General features: G+C 42.1%; 1 protein-coding gene across 5 annotated transcripts in view; it reads right to left on the bottom strand.

Annotated features, from left to right (window-relative positions):
- The window catches only part of CFAP54 (cilia and flagella associated protein 54), a 703284-nt gene that overhangs the window by 565966 nt on the left and 115831 nt on the right, over positions 1-21487 (bottom strand). For all 5 annotated transcript variants that reach the window (XM_073556932.1, XM_073556934.1, XM_073556933.1 and 2 more), the window contains exons 14-15: positions 20065-20199; positions 11568-11718 (exon numbers count right to left, since the gene is read on the bottom strand). In XM_073556932.1, the coding sequence (XP_073413033.1) occupies positions 11568-11718; positions 20065-20199 (286 nt within the window). The remainder of the gene's footprint in view (positions 1-11567; positions 11719-20064; positions 20200-21487) is intronic.

The raw sequence follows: 21487 nt of genomic DNA, 5'->3' as shown, positions 1-21487 counted from the left end.
TCATTCTGCGTCCCAAAAATCAGAATAAAAAGCGATCAAAAAATGTCACGTGCACAAAAATGGTAGCAATAAAAACATCAACCCGTCCCGCAAAAAATAAGACCTCACATGACTCGGTGGGTAAAAATATGGAAAAATTAGAGCTCTCAAAATGTGGTGATGCAAAAACTATTTTTACAATAAAAAGCGTCTTTTAACGTGTGACAGCTGCCAAACATAAAAACCCGCTATAAATAGTAAATCAAACCCCCCGTTATCACCCCCTTAGTTAGGGAAAAATAATAAAATAAAAAAAAATGTATTTACTTCCATTTTCCCATTAGGGTTAGAGCTGAGATTAGGGATAGGGGTGTGTTGGGTTAGAGTTGGAGTTAGAATTGGGGGGTTTCCACTTTTTAGGCACATAAGGTGCTCTCCAAATGCAACATGGTGTCTTATCTCAACTCCAGTCAATTCTGCATTGGTGCTCCTTCCCTTCCAAGCTCTGCCATGCGCCCAAACAGTGTTTTACCCCCACATATGGGGTATCAGCCTACTCAGGACAAATTGCAAAACAACTTTTGGGGTCCAACTTCTCCTGTTACCCTAAGGAAAATAAAAAATGGGGGCAAAAATATAATTTTTGTGGAAATAAAATATGATTTTTTTATTTTCACGCCCGGGCGTTATAAACTTCTGTGAAGCCTTTGGGGGTTCAAAGTGCTCACCACACATCTAGATAAGTTCCTTGGGGGGGTCTAGTTTCCAAAATGGTGTCATTTGTGGGGGGTTTCCACTGTTTAGGCACATCAGGGGCTTTCCAAACGTGGCATCGCATCCGATCCCAATTCCAGCCAATAAAGTCAAATGGTGCTGCTTCCCTTCCGAGCTCTGCCATGCGCCCAAATAGTGGTTTACCTCCACATGTGAGGTATCGGCGTACTCAGGAAAAATTGCACAATAACTTTTGGTGTCATGTTACCCTTGGAAAAATAAAAATTGAGGGTGAAAAGATAATTTTTGTGGACAAAATATGATTATTTAATTGTACAGCTGTACGTTATAAACTTCTGTGAAGCCCTTGGGGGTTTAAAGTTCTCACCACACATCTAGATAAGTTCCTTGGGGGGGGGTCTAGTTTCCAAAATGGTGTCATTTGTGGGAGGTTTCCACTGTTTTGGCACATCAGGGGCTTTCCAAACGCGACATGGCGTCTGTTCTCAATTCCAGCCAAAAAAGTAAAATGGCGCTGCTTCCCTTCCAAGCTCTGCCATGCGCCCAAATAGTAGTTTACTCCCACATATGGGGTTATCAGCATACTCAGGACAAATTGCACAATAATTTTTGGGGTCCTGTTACCCTTGGGAAAATAAAAATTGGGGGTGAAGAGATCATTTTTGTGGAAAAAATATGATTTTTTAATTGCACGGCTGTACGTCAAACTTCTGTGAAGCCTTTGGGGGTTCTCACCACATATCTAGATAAGTTCCTTGGGGGGTCTAGTTTCCAAAATGGGGTCACTTGTGGTGGGGTTTCCACTGTTTAGGCACATCAGGGGCTCTCCAAACGTGACATGGCGTCCGATCTGAATTCCAGCCAATTTTGCATTGAAAAAGTCAAACGGCGCTCCTTCCCTTCTGAGCTCTGCCATGAACCAAAACAGTGGTTCCCCCAAAATATCAGGTATCCGCGTACTCAGGACAAATTGCACAATAACTTTCGCATCCAATTTCTCCTGTTACCATTGGTAAAATAAAAAAAATTGGACCTGAAGTAATTTTTTTGTGAAAAAAAGTTAAATGTTCATTTTTTTTAAAACATTCAAAAAATTCCTGTGACGCACGTGAAGGGTTAATAAACTTCTTGAATGTGGTTTTGATCACCTTGAGGGATGCAATTTTTAGAGTGGTATCACTTTTGGGTATTTTCTATCATATAGACCCCTCAAAGTGACTTCAAATGTGATGTGGTCCGTAAAAATAAAATGGTGTTGCAAAAATGAGAAATCGCTGGTCAGCTTTTAACCCTTATAACTTCCTAACAAAGAAAAATTTTGGTTCCAAAATTGTGCTGATGAAAAGTAAACATGTGGGAAAAGTTATTTATTAAGTTTTTTGTGTGCCATAGATCTGTGATTTAAGGGCATAAAAATTAAAAGTTGGAAAATTGCGAAATTTTCTAAATTTTCGCCAAATTTCCGTTTTTTTCACTAATAAATGCAAGTTATATCAATGAAACATTACCACTAACATGAAGTACAATATGTCACGAGAAAACAATGTCAGAATCACCAGGATCCATGGAAGCTTTTCAGAGTTATTACCTCATTAAGGGACAGTGGTCAGAATTGTAAAAATTGGCCCGGTCATGAACGAGCAAACCACCCTTGGGGGTAAAGGGGTTAAGATTTTACAAATTTTAACTAATGAAATTAAATCCAGACAAACATTTAAATCCAAAGGAACAGAAAATAAAAGAAATTTCAGAGACGTGGCAATGCGGAGGGCAATATAAGGAGAATCACCCTAAAGCCGGGGTCAGATTAGCGTATGGCATCCGATGCGAGCGTTATACTAATGACCCTCGGCTCCTATGAGCAGGAACCGAGGGTCATGCGTCTGTGCTCCGACCCTCTCGCACATAAAGGATCGGAGCACAGCTGCCGAGGCGGCGGCGAAGTGAATTTCTCTATCTCCTCCATTGCCGGGGTTAGCGTATAGTGCACATCACTCGGATGATATCTGAGTGATGTGCATTGTCTCACTCGCACCCATAGTCTTATATGGGTGCGAGTGAGCCAAGACTCGGTCGAGTGTCGGTGACAATCGCAGCATGCTGTAAGTTCAATCCCACGTAGAAAACGGCCTAGAAAAAAAAATGGGAGCTGCCCTACAGATGAATACTGGTCCGAGTGCTATGCAATGTTTTATCGCATAGCACTCGTCCGTATTCCTCGCAAGTGTGACCCCGGCCTAAAATAGTAATGTTCAGATGCAATCCATAAGCAGAGCCCATGGAAATTATATATACCGAACAAAGTTAGGTATCATAAATCCCAACATTCCCTAAACAGTAGAGTCATTAATACAACCTCTTATGACTGACAAAAAGACAAGACATAAACATCAAGGAGGAGGGAAAAGAGGGGAATAAGTAATCCAAGAAGATAATGAACCAAGCATTTAGAAGATGACCTATTCATTACTCTTAGCCCAGAAGTAATCCCATGGAGCCCAAACAGATCAAAGCGATCCACTCTCACATTCAAAAGAGCCTTCATATATTCCATTCTCCTGATGTCATTAATTCTGTTTCTGTGTAATAGGTGTTCATATGAGGGAAGGGAGATTTGTTTCCAGTTGAGAGCAATCAAGCACCTAGCTGCTGTGAGAATGTGTAATAACATCTTGGCTGAGTTTTTCCTCTTTCCCTTGGGAGTAATATTTAACAAATATATAATTGGCTCCAGTCCCACCTCCACATAGAGAACCTTGAAAATCAACTGTCTCACCTCCTCCCAAAAACCCATGGTCCTAAAGGGGTTTTACACATAGCGATATCGCTAGCAATATCACTAAAGCATCACCGATTTGGTGACGCAGCAGCGATATCTCTATGTGTGATACTTACCTCTGACCGGCTCCCCCGCTGTCTGTCGTTGATCGCGCAGCTCCATTTCTCGTCGGGCGCTTCCTGCTGGCGCCGACGAGCGACGCATGGACGTGGACGGGACGACGTCAGGATCGCCGCGTCTGAAAGGTAAGTAACGACCGCTGTATCGCTGCTGCATCGCTGTGACCATTTAGCGATGCACCAGGGATCCTGACCGAGTCTTATTGTTGTCGGGATCGCTGGTGCATCGCTAAATGTAAAGGGGCCTTAAGACAAGAACCAAAAATATGATACTGTGTGGCCACATCAGAGCTACACCGCCAACACATTTTTGAAATTGAGGGGTTCAATCTGTGGAGGAGGTCAGATACCAGAACATTCCAATTTTATATTGATTTTACTCGTAAAATGTGCTCCCGTGCGTCGTGCAGCACATCCATGGGTAATAATTTCTGAAATTATGGGATCCTTTGTGTGGGCCATTATAGGGATATGATTGCTATTATGCTAGATTACTCACTATATCTGCCTTAATACGGCTACACGGGTGACCACTATTTCATTATATAAGATTCTGGATATACCGTACTTGAAGCACTGTCACTTTACTAGTCTGTATATATCTTGTCACTTTTCCCTGCTGGGTTGTGCTGTTACGCTGCACGTATTTTTGCTGCACCTTAATCTTTGTCCAAATTAACTCTATAATGATATGACTTTGTCTAATACATGTTGTCTTCCTGTCTCATATTTATGAGATTAATAAAGCTATTTTGATTTTACTTTTTGTGGTGGATTCAGTACTTCCGGTGTTCATTTGTATAAAGGATATCCACTATCCAGCACTCCACGGTTCACTTAAAATCTTCAAATTTATTTCAGGAATATAAGTACCATGTAGTCAGGAAAACCAATGCGTTTCGACCAGAAGGTCTTAGTCATTGGTTTTGCTGACTAAGTCGTTTTGTCTGTACTTACAATGAAGGAAATAATTATTTGATCCCTTGCTGATTTTGTAACTTTGCCCACTGACAAAGACATGAACAGTCTATAATTTTAAGGGTAGGTTAATTTTAATATTGAGAGAATATCAAAAGTAAAATACAGAAAAATCACATTGTATAAATTATATACATTTGCATTTTGCAGTGAGAAATACGTACCGTATTTTTCGGACTATAAGACGCACCGGACCATAAGACGCATCCACCGTAGTGCCAGTACCTTCCGTGCCATAAACAATGTCTCCCACAAGAAAATCCCCGTATAATGTCCCCATGTCTCATCATCCCACACCCCAAACAGACAAACCAATGGCTCAAGGGGAATAGGAATTTGTGCCAGGGAGGTTAATAATGATGTCACCTCTTTCCAATAATGTGCTATAATTAGACACTGCCATATCATGTGAATAAAATCTGCATCTGATGTATGACATCTCAAACACTCCGAAGATTGGAAACGGCCCATCTTAAAAAGTCGAGTCAGAGTCAAATATGATTGGTTTATAATGTAAAGTTGTATCATTCTGTTGTTAATTGACGGAGACACCTTAGTTGGTGACTCCAGGATTTCTTCCCACTCCTCTCCCTGCGCATTAGGGATGAGCCTTTCCCATTTCCCCCTAACCAAGCATATGGCAGATTCTGTCCCCACTGATAGCATGTGTGTATACAGAGAGGAGATGAGACCCTGTGATTTAAGAATGCCTATCAAGGGTAAAGACGAAATAGCATTATTCACACCAGCACATCTCATGTACGATTGAATGGCCGATCTCAATTGCAAATATCGGAAGAATTGCGACCTCGGGACATTACACTTAGCTTGTAATTGTTCGAAAGATAATAGTGTACTGCAGTCATATATATCCCCTATCGTAGAAATTTTGTATTGAGATAAGAATTCGGCAGACGGGTGGACAAGTAGTGTTGGAAAATAACTATTATTCCATAAGGGCATCTCAGCTATGATATCACTAAATCCAACCACCCTCTTGATCCGTCTCCACAATAATCTTGCCAGACGAAGCATGGGTAGCAGACGTGGGACATTTACCTTCTCCAATTCCAAAAACCCCAGTGGGCAATCAGCACGTGCGGCATGAAGCAGATGGCTCTCAGAGTTAGGAAGATGATCACCGGGCATCCACTTATTTATAGCTCTGGCCTGTCCCGCCAGATAATACAGAAAAAAATCCGGCAGTGCTGCCCCCCCCCCCTTTTTTGGCCTTTGTAGGGTGGACAGCTTGAGCCTTGGCCTGGTTTTCCCCCATATAAAAGACGTAATCTGGGAATTCAAATTGGCAAAGAAAGACCTAGGCACCACCACAGCACTATGTTGGAGAAAATAGCTGATCTTAGGGAGTAGTATCATTTTAATTAAATTAATGCGTCCAGCTACAGACAGCGGGAGTTTGCTCCAGATCGCAAATTTGACTTTAACCATCTCTAGTAATGGATATATATTAAGTTGCAGATCAAGCGTGCATGATTGAGAAATATGAACACCCAGATATTTAAAATGTGGTACAACAGGCAGCAAAGAGAGAGTCTCAAGTCGTGGCATCGGGGTATGAGAAAGAGGCATCAGAGCAGATTTCTCCCAATTTATATACAGGCCGGAATATTTGCTGAATTCATTTATAGTAGCAATCACCCCTGTCAGTGTCTCCTCCGCCCTATCCATAAATATTACCATGCCATCAGCATATAGGCCTATGGTATCCTCCCGATCAGTCTCTCTATACCCATAATATTAGGGGAAGTTCTCATGCGAATTGCCAGAACCTCTATTGCAAGAGCAAAGAGGGCCGGGGAAAGGGGACACCCTTGACGAGTCCCCCTGTGCAGAGAAAAGGACTCAGACATGGAACCATTTACAATGACACGGGCCTTAGGTTTCATATACAATGTATTAACCCAATTTAGGAACCTATCCCCAAAACCATATTTCTGCAAGCATGCGTGGCGGAAGGGCCACTCAAGGGAATCGAAGGCCTTGGCTGCATCCAACGATGCCAATGCCCACCTATTGTCTGGCATCAGTGAGCTGTATTGGACCACCGATTGAACCCGTCTAATATTAATGGAAGTACTTTTACCGGGCATAAAGCCAGTCTGGTCAGGGTGTATGAGTTCCAAAATAATTGAGTTCAGCCTAGTAGCCAAGATTTTCGTAAAAATTGTATAATCCACATTTACTAAAGATATGGGGCGATAAGATCCACAATCTATAGGGTCCTTCCCTTCTTTCTTAAGCACTATTATATTAGCTTCATAGAAGGACTCCGGCATGATCCCTCCCCCCCAGATCCCCCGAAACACCGACAACAAAAGTGGCGCCAAAATCTCCCGGTATTTCCTGTACAGCTCAATAGGAAACCCATCCGGCCCAGGGGCTTTCCCAGAGGCCATATCCTTCATGGCATCTTCTATCTCTTCCAAAGTAAATTCAGCGTCCATAAAGGCCCGCTGAGAAGTACTCAGTGTGGGGAACGTTATATCAGATAGATACTCTAGACACCCCTGGCTATCAATGTCATTTCTTGAGCTGTACAGTGAACTATAATTATCATGGAAACAGCCCATTATTTTTTCGGTCAAGGACACCAATGTACCGTCTGAGCTGCGGATCTGTAGTATTGTGTTAGTTATATTGTGCTGCCGCACCAAATAGGCCAGAAATTTACTAGATTGGTTCCCTAGTTGAAAGTAGGACTGGCGAGTAAAAAATTATTTACGTTTGGACTTAGAGTCTATGTGTTGAATATATAATCTTTGGGCAGTCAACTACTCCACTCTATTACCACTAGTTTGATCGGATATGTAAGCGGCCTCTGAATCTTTCAATCGTTGCTCTATTTCGTCATCCTCCCCCGACATCACCCGCTTGATGTAGGAGATCGTAGAAGATAGGCAACCCCTCAAGTACGCCTTAAGGGTGTCCCAAAATAAATTAACATTCCGGGGTTCGGGGTGGGAGGACACGAAATCATGTAATTGGTCAATTGTTCTGTCAGGTGACTTAACTAATTTCAGCCAGAAAGGGTTTAATTTCCATGTCATCCTACCACTTGGTGGGCCATACCTGAGTTTAAGAATGATTGGACTATGATCCGAAATCCCTCTACTTCCATGCTCAATACTATCCACCCACATTGCCAGACCACCAAAAATGTAATCTATGCGAGATAAGGAATGCTTAGTGGATGAATGGCACGTATACTCTCTTATCTCTGGGTGGCACGTTCTCCATAGGTCTAACCATCCTCTACCTTCTATAAACTGAGATAACTGGGATGTAGCCACTGCTGAGGTCCCACCTTGTGTCCCATCATCCAGTCTCTATCTGTGAAGGCGATTATTCATAACCAAATTAAAGTCCCCCATACAAATGACATCTGCGTCTGGGTAATTCTAGGCAAAACTCAATGCTTTCTGGAGAATTGACATACCCGCTGGAGGGCGATTATAAACACACAGGATAACATATTTCCTAGAGTTGATCAGTGCATACACAAATATGAAGCGCCCTTCAGAGTCTCTCCGGGCCTCCCGAACCTCCCATCTAACATCCTTGTGTATTAGTAATGAGACTCCCCTGGAATAACTGGTGTGAAATGCGTGTATAGACCACTGAACCCATGGTTTTTGTACACTCCGAGCTGTATCTCTGGTCAAGTGCGTCTCAACCAGAGCCACAATGTGAGGGTGATAGTGCCTGATTTGTGAAAATACTTTAACCTTTTTCCGGGGGGTTTTGATACCCCTCACATTCCATGTCTTGCATATTAATTCAGAACCCATCTCCACTTATCTGGGCATGTTGCGTATCGGCGCCCAAGTAGAACTCTGAGACACCACATAAATAGCAGGACTTCCATTGGCTGCAACTTCTACCTAAGTGACATTTAAAGCTAAAACTAAAGTTTTTGAAAAAAAAGAGAACAAGATATAAACCTAGTAACATAGGAGCAAAGTCCCGCGCCCCTATTAAAAAATAAACAAGGGCATACCATCACTGAACGCAGTGTCGGTTATTGTAGATATCTGGGTGCCCGCCAGGAGAGCTCCGATTAAGCCTGCAATTAAGGGATACAGATGAAAGTAGACATACTAGGATTCCTTTGCAGGAGATCCTCTATGGGAGTGCAGCCACTCGGTAGCCTCCGCCGGATCCGTGAAAAACACGGAGGATCCCCCGTGGACAACCCGAAGCCGAGCTGGATAAATCACGGAATACACAATGTTCCTTTCCCTGAGCCGCTAAATTGATGTCGATGAATTGTGCACGTTGCTTCTGGAGTTCCATGGAGAAATCCGGGAAGATTGAGATCACAGCGTTGTTGAACTTGATGGGACTCTTGTCGTGCAAGGCGTAGAATGGTGTCTCTATCTTTACAGTTGAGGAGACGTGCCAGGAAGGGTCTAGGCGGGCCCCCAGAGGCAAAGGCTTGGTGGGAACCCTGTGGGCTCTCTCAACAGCGAACACCGAGGAGAAATCATCTCCCAGAGAGGCCTTAAGCCAGCCCTCCAGTAATTGCTCAGGGTGCTGACCTTCAGAGCGTTCAGGCACGCCGATGACACGGATGTTATCTGACGCATTCTGTTTTCTAAGTCATCTGCCCTTTGCCTCCAGGTGTTCATAGATCCCGCTACCTTGATTAACTTGGCCTCCATAGGCGTAATTGTGTATTCCACCTGGGACACTCTTGTCTCCACCTCTGTGATGCGCCCTCTCATGGCCTGCATATCCTGGCGGAGGCTCCCCACCTCAGTATAGACATCCTCTATTTTCTCCGTCAGAGATGTCCTAGTGAGGGAGATAGCCTGCATCAGATGCCTGTTTAAGAGTCATTTCTTCCTGTTCGGTCTCCTCTCCACCCCCTGAGGAACGATTTTTACGCTGAGATTGCGAGGGGGCATTCCATAGAGAACGTGCACTCGCAGAAGGGTCGGGTCTGACAAATTCCTTTAATTTTTCTGTTGCCGTCGATCCTTTAGATCGATTCATGATTAAGAGCAGTGAAACACACCAGTATAGCTGAAATTGTACAGTCCAGAAATCCTCCCGTTGCAATTATATACACAGCAGTTACCACGTTTATTAATTATAGCCTGGGAGCGGAGTCTGTGTAGACGGAGACAGAAGATCACTAAAGGCCCCGTCACACTAAGCGACTTACCAGCGATCCCGACACCAATATCAAGGTGCCAGGACCGCTGGTAAGTCGCTATGTGATCGCTGGTGAGCTGTCACACAGACAGCTTCACCAGCGATCAGCACAGCGATGTCGAGCGACGGCATCGCTGGCCATCCCTGTAAAAAATAGAATCAAAATAAAAAATATAGCTATTCTCACATTACGATGTCCCGCGCAGTCTTCCGGCCTCTCTCCACGCTCCGGTCCAAGTGATCCTTTGCGAGAATGACCGCGAGATGTCACGGTCTCGAGGGATAACAAAGTATCGCGGTCATAAGGATCACTGGGACCGGAGCGTGGAGAGAGGCAGGATCGCTGAACGGGACGTGGAAGGTGAGAATAACTATATTTTTTAATTTTTTTATTATTTTTTACACCTGATCGCTGGTCTCCTGCCTGTCACACACAGCGATGCGTGCTGGCCAGCGGGAGACCAGCGACCAAAGAAATGTCCAGAGGTTTCTTCCAGCGATCAGCGATACTGGCAGGGGGGCCACTCGCTGATCGCTGTCACACGCAGCGATCTCGCTGGTGAGATCGCTGTTACGTCACAAAAGTTGTGACTCAGCAGCGATCTCGCTACTGAGATCGCTTAGTGTGACAGCTTTCAGCAGCTCCCCCTCCCCCCTATGGCTGGGGGGAGGGATATCCACCCTCAGAGACAGCAGCAATGGGAGGGGGAGCAGGTTCCCCCACAGTAATGGCACTAACAGGCCAGCGATTCAGTTCAAAGAGAGGGAATAATGCAGGGCCCGTCTTCCAGGGCACTCACCGCATATCCCTCAGATCCTATAGGATACAGGTCGCTGTCCCTGCGACGCTGCAGCGCTGGAAGCTGGACGCCACGCTCCCTCTGATAGAGCGCGCGTCCAAGATGGCCGCCGCTCCCCGCGGGTCCTGCAGTCCACCCCGGCTTCCCAAGTCTCCTGCTCACCGGAGCCGTCCTGCGCCCCTCCTTGGAGCTCCCGGGGGGTCCCGACACCAGCGGACACCAAGCGCTGCCAGATCCAGAGCAATATACAGGCGGTATGTGCAGGATATGTGAAGGATAGGCAGGAGCTCTCGCAGCGTGCGTCCTTCCTTCACCACTACATAGCCACGCCCCCACAACGTGATTTTCTGGATTTTATTTTTGATATTCTATCTCTCAATGTTAAAATTAACCTACCCTTAAAATTATAGACTGTTCGTGTCTTTGTCAGTGGGCAAACTTGGAAAATCAGCAAGGGAACAAATAATTATTTCCTTTGCTGTATGAACTCAAAATAATTTGAATATTTCACCCCCCTCACAGAGTGCTGTATATCCTTTTATCATTAATCTTAATATAGGTTATAAATATAATATTATTATATAACATTATAGTAGCATCAGCTCTCCAGACATTATTCTCCATAATGTAACAATTCTGGAGGACCCTCCATGCAAGAACTCAACCCTTTAACCCTTTAACATGCAGGATTGTAACGCCCAGTTGTCAATTTATAAAAATTCAGGCGGAATACAGCACAATGCAGATGATCCAGAATGGTTTTATTTTGTAATGTTTCCCTTCTAGTTATCGGGATGGAGGTTGGGAGTGAGTGGCTACTATTATAGGCATTCTAAGTAACATTTCGTTACAAGTTATTATTAATAATAACTGATAAGACATTATTTTATTGGAATTACATATATTACAAAACGGGAAAGGCTTGTTTTCAGATTTCTACACTCTTTTCTATTTTAGGTTTTCACCTTTTAATTACAGCTAGTTAAGTTGTCATTTTACCTGACTTTTTTTCACATTTCATGATGGCATCAGCCATACTCTCGGCAATCCCTGCTAATCTCAGCGCAGCTTCTCCCAATATAACAGCATCTGTGTCTCTGATACTTGAGTGCTGCATCACTTCATAGATGAGACATAGAATATAGATCCACTGGAAGAGAAAAGAAAAGAGCATCTTAAAAAAATGTATTTTGTTAATATCTTCACCGAAATTACATTATCAATAGAATGATGATTCCAGAACACTTTGATAATTTGGACACGTGGGCACAGCCACTCTCCGTCCCTCACTGTCGCATCTCAACTCTGCCCATTTCAGCAAATCTGATTCAAACGTGCAAAAATTCTGCGGTTTTTCAAATCTTTTGGTTTACCGGCCCCATAGTCTGTTGAAACTGTGGCACTAAGTGTCAATTCAGCAAAGTGTTTGCATCTCTGATAGTGTGTGCCTCTTAATGAATTGGGTGCCTCTTACCCCACCACGACCTTTCCTTAACCACTTCACGCCGAAGCCATTTTCCCATTTCTGTTTTTTGTTCCCCTGATTCCCTGAGCTGTAACTTTCTTAATTTTCCATCAACATGGCCATGTTTGTATTTTTGCGGGACGAGTTGTACTTTTGAACGACACTATTGGTTTTACCATATCAGGTACTGGAAAACGGGAAAAAAATTGCAAAAAAAGTGAAATTCCACAACTGAGTTTTGGTTATTTTTTTAACCATGTTCACTAAATGCTAAAACTGACCTGCCATTATGATTCTCCAGCTCATTACTAGTTTGTAGATACCAAATGCGTAAATGGTTCTTTTTTATTTAAGTGGTGAAAAAAATCCAAAGTTTGTTAAAAAAAAAAAAAAAAAAAAAAGAAAGAAAAAAAAATGGTGTTATTTTCCGAGACCCACAGAGTCTCAATTTTACGAGATCTGGGGCTGAGTGAGGGCTTATTTTTTGAGCGCTGAGCTGACATTTTTATTGATACTGTTTTAGTGTAGATACAATGGTTTTGTTCGCCCGTTATTGCATTTTAATGTAATGTTGTGGCAACCAGAAAAATGTAATTCTGGCGTTTTGACTTTTTCTCACATTGCCATTTACTAATCGGATTAATTATTTTTAGATATTGACAGATCGGGCAATTCTGAACGCGGTAATACCAAATATGTGTATTTTTTTTGTATTGTTCTTTGAATGGAGTGAATGGGTGGTGATTTAAACTTTTATATTTTTAAAAATATTTTTTTTTAACTTTTTACTTGCTTCAATAGCCAACATGGGAGACTAGAAGCTGCGATCATGTGATTGCTTGTGCTACATAGAGTGGGGCTGCAGCCCCGCTCTATGTAGCATAAACGCTCACTTGCTATGCGCACCGACAGCTGGCTAGACAGCGTCATTTAACAGGTTAACAGCAGCGCGTGGATCGCAATTTCACCTGCAGCTGTTAGGGGCCCATGTCAGCTGTTCAAATCAGCTGACATGTGCAGGGAAAGATGTGGGCTCAGCGCCGGAGCCCACATCAAAGGGAGAGACATGACATGCATCGTACATGTACAGCGCATGTCGTGAAGGGGTTAGTCAGCAGGTTTTTGCTACCTCATCTGAGAGCAGCATAATGTAGGCAAAGCAAAGCTGAATCCAACGATGTATCAATTAAATCACTCGTTGTAGCTGTTCTGACATAATCAGAGCTTTTAGATTTAGAATGAAGCAGAGCTGAGAAAGCTAACCACGCCCACAAAGGTGCTTAGTGGACATTTGGCATTGATAATCGCTTAGCGAAAAATCATTCACAGTTAGTAAACAACAGCACACACTTTGACAAGTGACACATTCCTGAATTCTGTGTTTCAGCCTCTATCTCCTGCTGTCTTCAGATTACATAGCAAAAACCTACTGACAGATTGACTTTAATTCTGGCGTGTACAACACCATTCTTAATTAATCGGGCGCTATGACTTTTGTTTTTATTATTATAACCAAAGAAAGCAGGAACATGACTTTTATTGACTTAAAGCAGCTAAAATGAAAAGAAGTAACTTTGCAATAGATCTAACAATTTCTAATTGCCTGGTTTCTAGATTCTATGCAGTCTTGTGTTTCTACATGGTAACAGATCATAAGTTAAATGGAACCTGTCAACAGGATTGTGCCCAGTAACCTACACGCAGTGTCAGGACGGCGCCGTTCTACAGTTTAAAATGATACCTTGGTTGATGAAATCTGTCTTGTGGTTGTGGTTTAATCTTTATTTTCAGTTTTGAGTTAATGATATGCTCGTGCTCGGGGGCGGCCTGTGGGGGTCTTCATGTGGTGCTCTGCTTAGGTATTCATAATGCAGACTAACCTGCCCCCTAGTTTACATACTGAACATAATATGTATTAAAAAAAAAAATCACATTCAGCAGGCAAGGGGCGGCGCCTGCGATGCAACATGACCGCATCTATAATATGCATTAAATTGTTTCATTTAGTCATATACATGTATTCTGAAAAAAAAATCTCTCTCAAAATAGCGCTGGCCGCACCTGCGTAGTGGCATCTATTGATGATCCGATAGAGGCTACTATGCAAGCGCCGCCAGCGCCATTTTGCTAGAGGAAAAAAAATTAACTCCACCAAGACGGAGCCGCTGTTGCCTGCGCAGCAGCATCTATCGGATCACCGATGTGAATGTGATGATTTTTTTTTCAATACATATTATATTCAGTATGTAAAAGAGGGGGCAGCTCACTGAGGGTTCAGTGACCTGAAAATATAGATTAAACAACAACCACAAGACGGATTTCATCAACCAAGGTATCATTTTAATCAGTATAACGGCACCGACCTGACAGTGTGTGTAGGTTACTGTGCACAATCCTACTGACAGGTTCCCTTTATAGGGGTTCTCCAGGAACTGAAAAAATAAATGGTTAAAGGAAATGTCATTATGAATAAATAAATACATATTTTTTAATGAGCAAATCATGCTCATTTTGTCTATGGAGGTAATCACTATAGTACATCAGATGCCACCCTGTTACACTGACATAAACCTGTCCTAGAATGTTAGAAGTACAGGTAACTGTGAGCATATGTAGTAGGAAGCTCTACTGTTGTGATCTGCAGATAACCTTTACGTATTCTGAAGAGAAACTAGAGAATATTGCCCTAGAGATATGCTATTCCACACTATGTCCAGGTGATAGCAGCTGTTCAGCACTCAGAATAACATTGTGGACAGCAGTCTGAACAGCCTCTTCTTTACTCATCACCCCTGGGATCTCCAATATAAGATCAGAAAGATGGGGTGAACAGCAGTGTGGGAGCCCTCTCCTTACCTCTGCCCACCTGTTATCTTCAGTAACAGTTCAGATAGACATGGTGGCCAGCAGTGTGAGCAGCCTCTTCTTACCTCTGCCCACCTGTTATCTTCAGTATTAGATCAGATAGACATGGTGGACAGCAGTGTGAGCAGCCTCTTCTTACCTCTCCCACCTGTTATCTTCAGCAATAGTTCAGATAGACATGGTGGACAGCAGTGTGAGCGGCCTCTTCTTTACTCATCACCCCTGGTATTGCCAGTATATGATCAGAAAGACATAGAAAGACATGTTGAACAACAGTTTGAGCAGCCGCTTCTTAGCAACCTCTGGTATCTCCAGTATCATATTAGAAAGACATGGTGGACAGTAGTGTGCGCAGCTTCTTCTTACCTCAGCATCCATGTTATTTCCAATGTTTAAAGTGCTCTCAGTGAGAGAAACAAAATAGGAATCTTGTGGGTATGATACCTTTTAATGGCTAACAAATTATAGTGAATGTTGTTACAAAGCAAGCTTTTGGGACTGCTTACGTCCCTTCATCAGGCTGATATGACAAAATATTTGAAGAAACCTTATTTATATACAGTTTAAAGCACAACATTTCAATAAACAAACAATGAGTTTGAAGAGAGAATCCTTAATTAGGTAAGATTAGATAGGTAGTATGAAAAGTTCTGTGAGATTAAAGGGCTACTTGGAGGAGATAGCTCAGATATGGTAATGGGTCATAAAACCTTCTGACAAATTGAGTCCTGTGTGAATAGAATCAAAGATTGTAATGAATTTGTGTTTCCACACTCTCCGATGTGTCTGTGATTTAAAATTGCGTTTTAAAATGACAATTTTCATATTGCCTATGTTGTGTCCTGGATCACAGAAATGTTTAGCCACAGGTAAATGGGTTTTTTTGTCTGTAACTGTATGACGATGAGACCTCATCCTTGCTCTCAGTCTCTGTCCTGTTTCTCCAACATAGAGGCCACCCACAGGACATATATTGCATAGAATTAAATACACCACATTGTAAGAGGAACATGTGAATGTCCCTGGGATCTTATAGTTCTGCTGTGTGTTGGGAATTTGGATTTTGTCTTTGGTCTTTATATGAATGCAGGTTTTGCATCTTCTCCCATTGCAAGGATATGTTCCTCTTGGTGAATCTGAGGGCATTGAACTTCGGATAATGAAGTTTCTTAGATTGGGAGGTTGTCTGTAACATAGCAAGGGGGGGTCTTTGAATAGTGTTTTTAACCGGTCATCCTTGTGTAGGATATGGTGAAGTTTCTTAGCCATTTTTCTGAGTATTTCAAGCTGTGGGTTGTAGGTCACTACCAGAGGTGTTGTGAGCTCATTTTCTGGTCTACCAGTTGTGAGTTCTCCTTCTGGACTCCCTCTGGTGGTAACAGGAGGTAGTGAGGTTGATTTAATTAGTAGAGATCTGCCACCTGATGATGAGGATAACGATTGGATCTCTGGAATCTCAGACTGGATTTAAGACAGCCGACGCCCTATTCTGGTGCTGGTGATTCCTTCTGGCTTTTCAGGTCTTGGTTTTCAGCTCTGTTCCAGTCATCTCAAGCTAAGTGTTTCTGCTAATGTTCACACTTGATTTTGTTGGTCTATTCAGTTTTTTGTGTGGTCAGCCAGCCCCGGCTGGGGCTGTGCTGAATTTCCACTCTTATTTATCTGTATTTGCCAATTTGCTTTTTGTCCCTTATTAGATTGGCCTCTTTTTTGCTCTGTCTCAGAATATTTCAGAGTGCTGATATAGTGGGAGAAGTCTAGTGACTTCAGGGTTAATTTTGTTATCAGAAGTGTTGGACATTATTTTTGTAGGGTTTTTTGGGCAGATTGCAGACAGTGTCTTTCCTTTCCTGTCCTTTCTAGTTAGTTTGGGCCCCATCATTTGCTCAGCCTATTTTCCTGCCTGTGTTTGTGTTTTCATCTTGTTTCACTGTCAATACATGTGTGGGGGCTGTCTATTCCTTTGGGGTCTGCTCTGGGGCAGTTAGTTTTCCCCTTTTCTTGCTTTAGGCTTATTTAGTCCTCCGGCTGTGATGAGGCGTCTAGATTCATTGTAGGAATGCTCCACGACTGCTGCTAGTTGTGTGGTTAGGATCAGGGGTCTGCAATCTGCATAGTTACCAACCTCTCTGGTTTTCTGTGACTTAGCTTGTTTAGTTTCCCTCCTCGGTGACCCATTCATAACACAGAGGTACACGATGATTTTCCTCTTTTTTTCTACAGAAAAAAAGAGGAAAATCATTGTGTACCTCTGGTAGTGACCTACAACCCACAACGTGAAATACTCAGAAAAATGGCTAAGAAACTTCACCATATCCTACACAAGGATGACCGGTTAAAACCACTATTCAAAGACCCCCCCTTGCTATGTTACAGACAACCTCCCAATCTAAGAAACATTATCCGAAGTTCAATGCCCTCAGATTCACCAAGAGGAACATATCCTTGCAATGGGAGAAGATGTAAAACCTGCATTCATATAGAGACCAAAGACAAAATCCAAATTCCCAACACACAGTAGGACTATAAGATCCCAGGGACATTCACATGTTCCTCTTCCAATGTGGTGTATTTAATTCTATGCAATATATGTCCTGTGGGTGGCCTCTATGTTGGAGAAACAGGACAGAGACTGAGAGCAAGGATGAGGTCTCATCGTCATACAATTACAGACAAAAAACCCATTTACCTGTGGCTAAACATTTCTGTCATCCAGGACACAACATAGGCAATATGAAAGTTGTCATTTTAAAAGGCAATTTTAAATCACAGACACATCGGAGAGTGTGGGAGTACAAATTCATTACAATCTTTGATTCTATTCACACAGGACTCAATTTGTCAGAAGGTTTTATGAGGCATTACCATATCTGAGCTATCTCCTCCAAGTAGCCCTTTGATCTCACAGAACTTTTCACACTACCTATCTAATCTTACCTAATTAAGGATTCTCTCTCCAAGGTCATTGTTTATTGACATGTTGTGCTTTAAACTGTATATAAATAAGGTTTCGTCAAATATTTTGTCATACTAGTCTGATGAAGGGACATAAGCAGTCCCGAAAGCTTGCTTTGTAACATCATTTACTACTATTTGATAGCCATTAAAAGGTATCATACCCACAATATTCCTATTTTGTTTCTCTCACTGAGAGCACTTTAAATATTTTTTTCTACTGGCTAACACGGTACCAAACCACTTTTTTCGTGTTATCTCCAATGTTAGATCAGATTATCTACTGTGAGCACAACTTCCTATATATGAAGTGCGTTTGGAGCTTCTACTGCAGGCTTAGATACCGCTGTCTTATTTTCATTTTATTAGGATCACCGCCCAAAACAAAATTAGTGTGATTTGCTAATTAATGGTATTTCAGAAATATATTAATAATGACATTTCCTTTACAAAAAAGAAAAGGGAAAATGGCATGTAAAATAAATCATGTAAAAGATAATTTTTATGTAATATTAAGATTTATCCAACAGAGAAGATTCATTTAAGGAAACTGAATGTGCCGTTACACTTTTTGTTTTGTTTTTTCATGTTGTGAGTTGGAGGTCCACAATGGGACTGGCTCCCATCTTTTCTAAAAACTTTCAAGGACTATTGTAATCATTAATGCAGGTGTGGAAAACCCCATCATTCTTTCATATATTTCATTTAGTTATTATCTTTTTTTCTATCCCCAGAGAAGCCCCTTAAAGGAATATTTGCATCAGAGACATTTATGGCAAAGTATAATTGCAAGAAGTGTATAATAGGTAACTGCTCTACTTACATGATTCCATCCTTTCCCTACTTCTTAACCAAAGAGAAAGAGAAACATGGGAGTATGACTGTATGACTACTGTATTTTTCTAACTATAAGGCAAACTAAACCATAAGAAGCACCTAGCTTTTAGAGGAGGAAAATAGAAAAAAAATAGAAAATAAAACATAAGCAAAAAATGAGATCATGACACTTTTAGGTAGGTGGAATATACTGCTGACACTGTTATATGGGTGATTGTCCTCCAATTTTGTACTAATATCCCCCATCCTGGTATATAAGTCCCCAATCCAGGAATACATGGCCTCCTCATCCCCATCCTAGTATACAAGGCCCCTGCATCCCCATCCCGGTATACATGGCCCCCTCATCCTCATTCTGGTATTCATGGCCCCCTCATCACCATCCTGGTATACATACATGCCCCCCTCATCCCCATCCTAGTATACAAGACCCCTGCATCCCCATCTTGGTATACATGGCCCACTCATCCACATCCTGGTATACATGGCCCCTCATCCCATCCCGGTATAAATGGCCTCCTCGTCCCCATCCTGGTATACATAGCCTCCTCATCCTGGTAATCATGGCCCCCTCATCACCATCCTGGTATACATACATGCCTCCCCTCATCACCATCCTGGTATACATACATGCCTCCCTCATCACCATCCTAATATACATGGCCCCCATCACACTGCACACATAAAAACATAAACCATTCTACTTACCTTCCCTGCGCTCCCTCACAGCAGCCTGTTTTGATGCAAGCAGCTGATTTACGCTAGTAAGCAGCGCATGGTAATGGCATCACGCGCTGCTTTCAAGCCAAGATCAGCTGCCAGAATACTCACTGCTCTCCACGCCCGGGATTATGGGCATGTGAAGTAGTGAATATTCATCTTCTTTAATAGCAGTCACACTATTAGCCGCAGCCGTCAGGCAATCATATATGCCCGTTATTAATGAGAATGAATATTCACTGCTCTCCACTCCCATAGTCCCTCATAACTCTCAGCGTTGGCTTCAGTGCAAATTTTTGGAGGAAAAAAAGTGTGTACAGTCCGAAAAAAACGGTATGTAGATTATTTTTTATTCATTAAAATGATGTTCATACTATGTCTTTTTAGAATAAATTTTTAATGTTTATTAGACATTTGTTTGTTTTTTTCTCTATAACCTCTAATTAGCTAATTTAATAATAAGAAAAAAAAAGACAAGGTTCTTGACCAGTCATTTTTACTAAAGGGCTTTCTTTGTCACAAAATCTGAAAGCTACTGATTCCTTAGAGGCCAATAAATTAGCTGTCAGACTTCTAAGTAGAGTTATGCACAACAGCCCAAAATAACGGAGTCCCGGGTGGAAACTAAACTATAGGGCGGTTAATGAAACCCACCTTGCTATTCATTTCACATTTTTGCACAAATTTGCCTCCGTCTAATCCTGGTTGTATTCGCAGCACTCCAGCTTTGCATTTTTGCCACAGGAATAATATGACATCGATGACAATATCTTTATCGGGCTGGGCATCCTGAAAAATCAAGGGAAAATGTTATGGAAAAAAAAAAAAAAAATCACAATTTCAAACATTTTACATTAAAGGGAACCGGTCAGTTAATTTATGCTGCGCGAACCACAGGCGAGATGAGCCACAACTGGCTCCATTATTGCAGACATTTACTCTGAAAAGATGCTCATTTTCAAAAGATGGTGGCTGGTGAGAAGGTCATAGCGGTATGTCCCCACCGCTTTTCTGTCTGCAATAACAGCCATTCTCTGATTCATGCTGCCCAAGGCTCGGGTGACAGAAATCAGCTGACAGGTTCCCTTGAACATATGGTAAAAGCTTGTATTTAGGCCCAGAAAGAGCAGAAGGTTAAATGACTAAAACACAAGTTATACTGAATCTTTTCTCACAAAACTATACTGTATATCAATCTCCTCAGCTCCCCCTGCCCTATACCATGGAGCCTGCAGATTGGACTGTAATTTCACAGTGATACGTTCCCTTAAAATGTGGAAAAAGAACATCTTAAAATGTGTCACAGCTGCGGAAGAGGGTATGAATATCAAGGTGCATGCATGATAATCACATAAAATATAGATAAACATGAAATAACCCACCCATGAAACTCTCTGGAATACAGCAAGCCTGTTATATATTTTAAACTAGAATCCATCAAAATCTCCATATCTGAAAGTAATTTTCAATCAGTTCATTAAGTGGTACAAGGAGTGGTCCAAGGAGAGGTGCGAGGAGTGGTATAATAAGTGGTACAAGAAGAAGTACAAAGAGTGGGATAAAGAAGTGCTACAAGAAGAAGTACACAGAGTGGTATGAGGAGTGGTATATGAAGTGGTACAATAAGGAGTACAAAGAGTGGTATACGAAGTGGTACAAAGAGGAGTACAAAGACTGGTATGAGAAGTGGTACATGGAGAGGTATAAGAAGTGGTACAAGAAGGAGTACAAAGGCTGGAATGAGCAATAGTACAAGGAGTGGTGCAAGAAGGAGTGCAAAGAGTGGTATCAGGAGTAGTACAAGAAGAAGTACAAAGAGTCGTATGAGAAGTGATACAAGGAATGGTACGAAGAGAATTACCAGAAGTGGTATGAGGATGGGTAAAAGAAAAGGTACAAGGAATGGTACAAGGAGTGGACCAAGGAGAGGAACAAGGAAAGGTATAAGAAGTGGTACGACCAGTGGTACAAAGAGTGGTATGAGGAGTTGTACAAGGGTAATTCCAAGGGAGGTACAAGGAGAGATACAAAAAGTAGTATGAGAAAGGTAACAGTATGTGGAGTGGTACAAAGAGTA

The sequence above is a fragment of the Dendrobates tinctorius genome, unplaced genomic scaffold, assembly GCF_039654945.1.
Source record: "Dendrobates tinctorius isolate UK_male_01 unplaced genomic scaffold, ASM3965494v1 ptg000241l, whole genome shotgun sequence".
NCBI lineage: Eukaryota > Metazoa > Chordata > Amphibia > Anura > Dendrobatidae > Dendrobates > Dendrobates tinctorius.
This window is presented reverse-complemented; position numbering and strand designations above follow the sequence as displayed.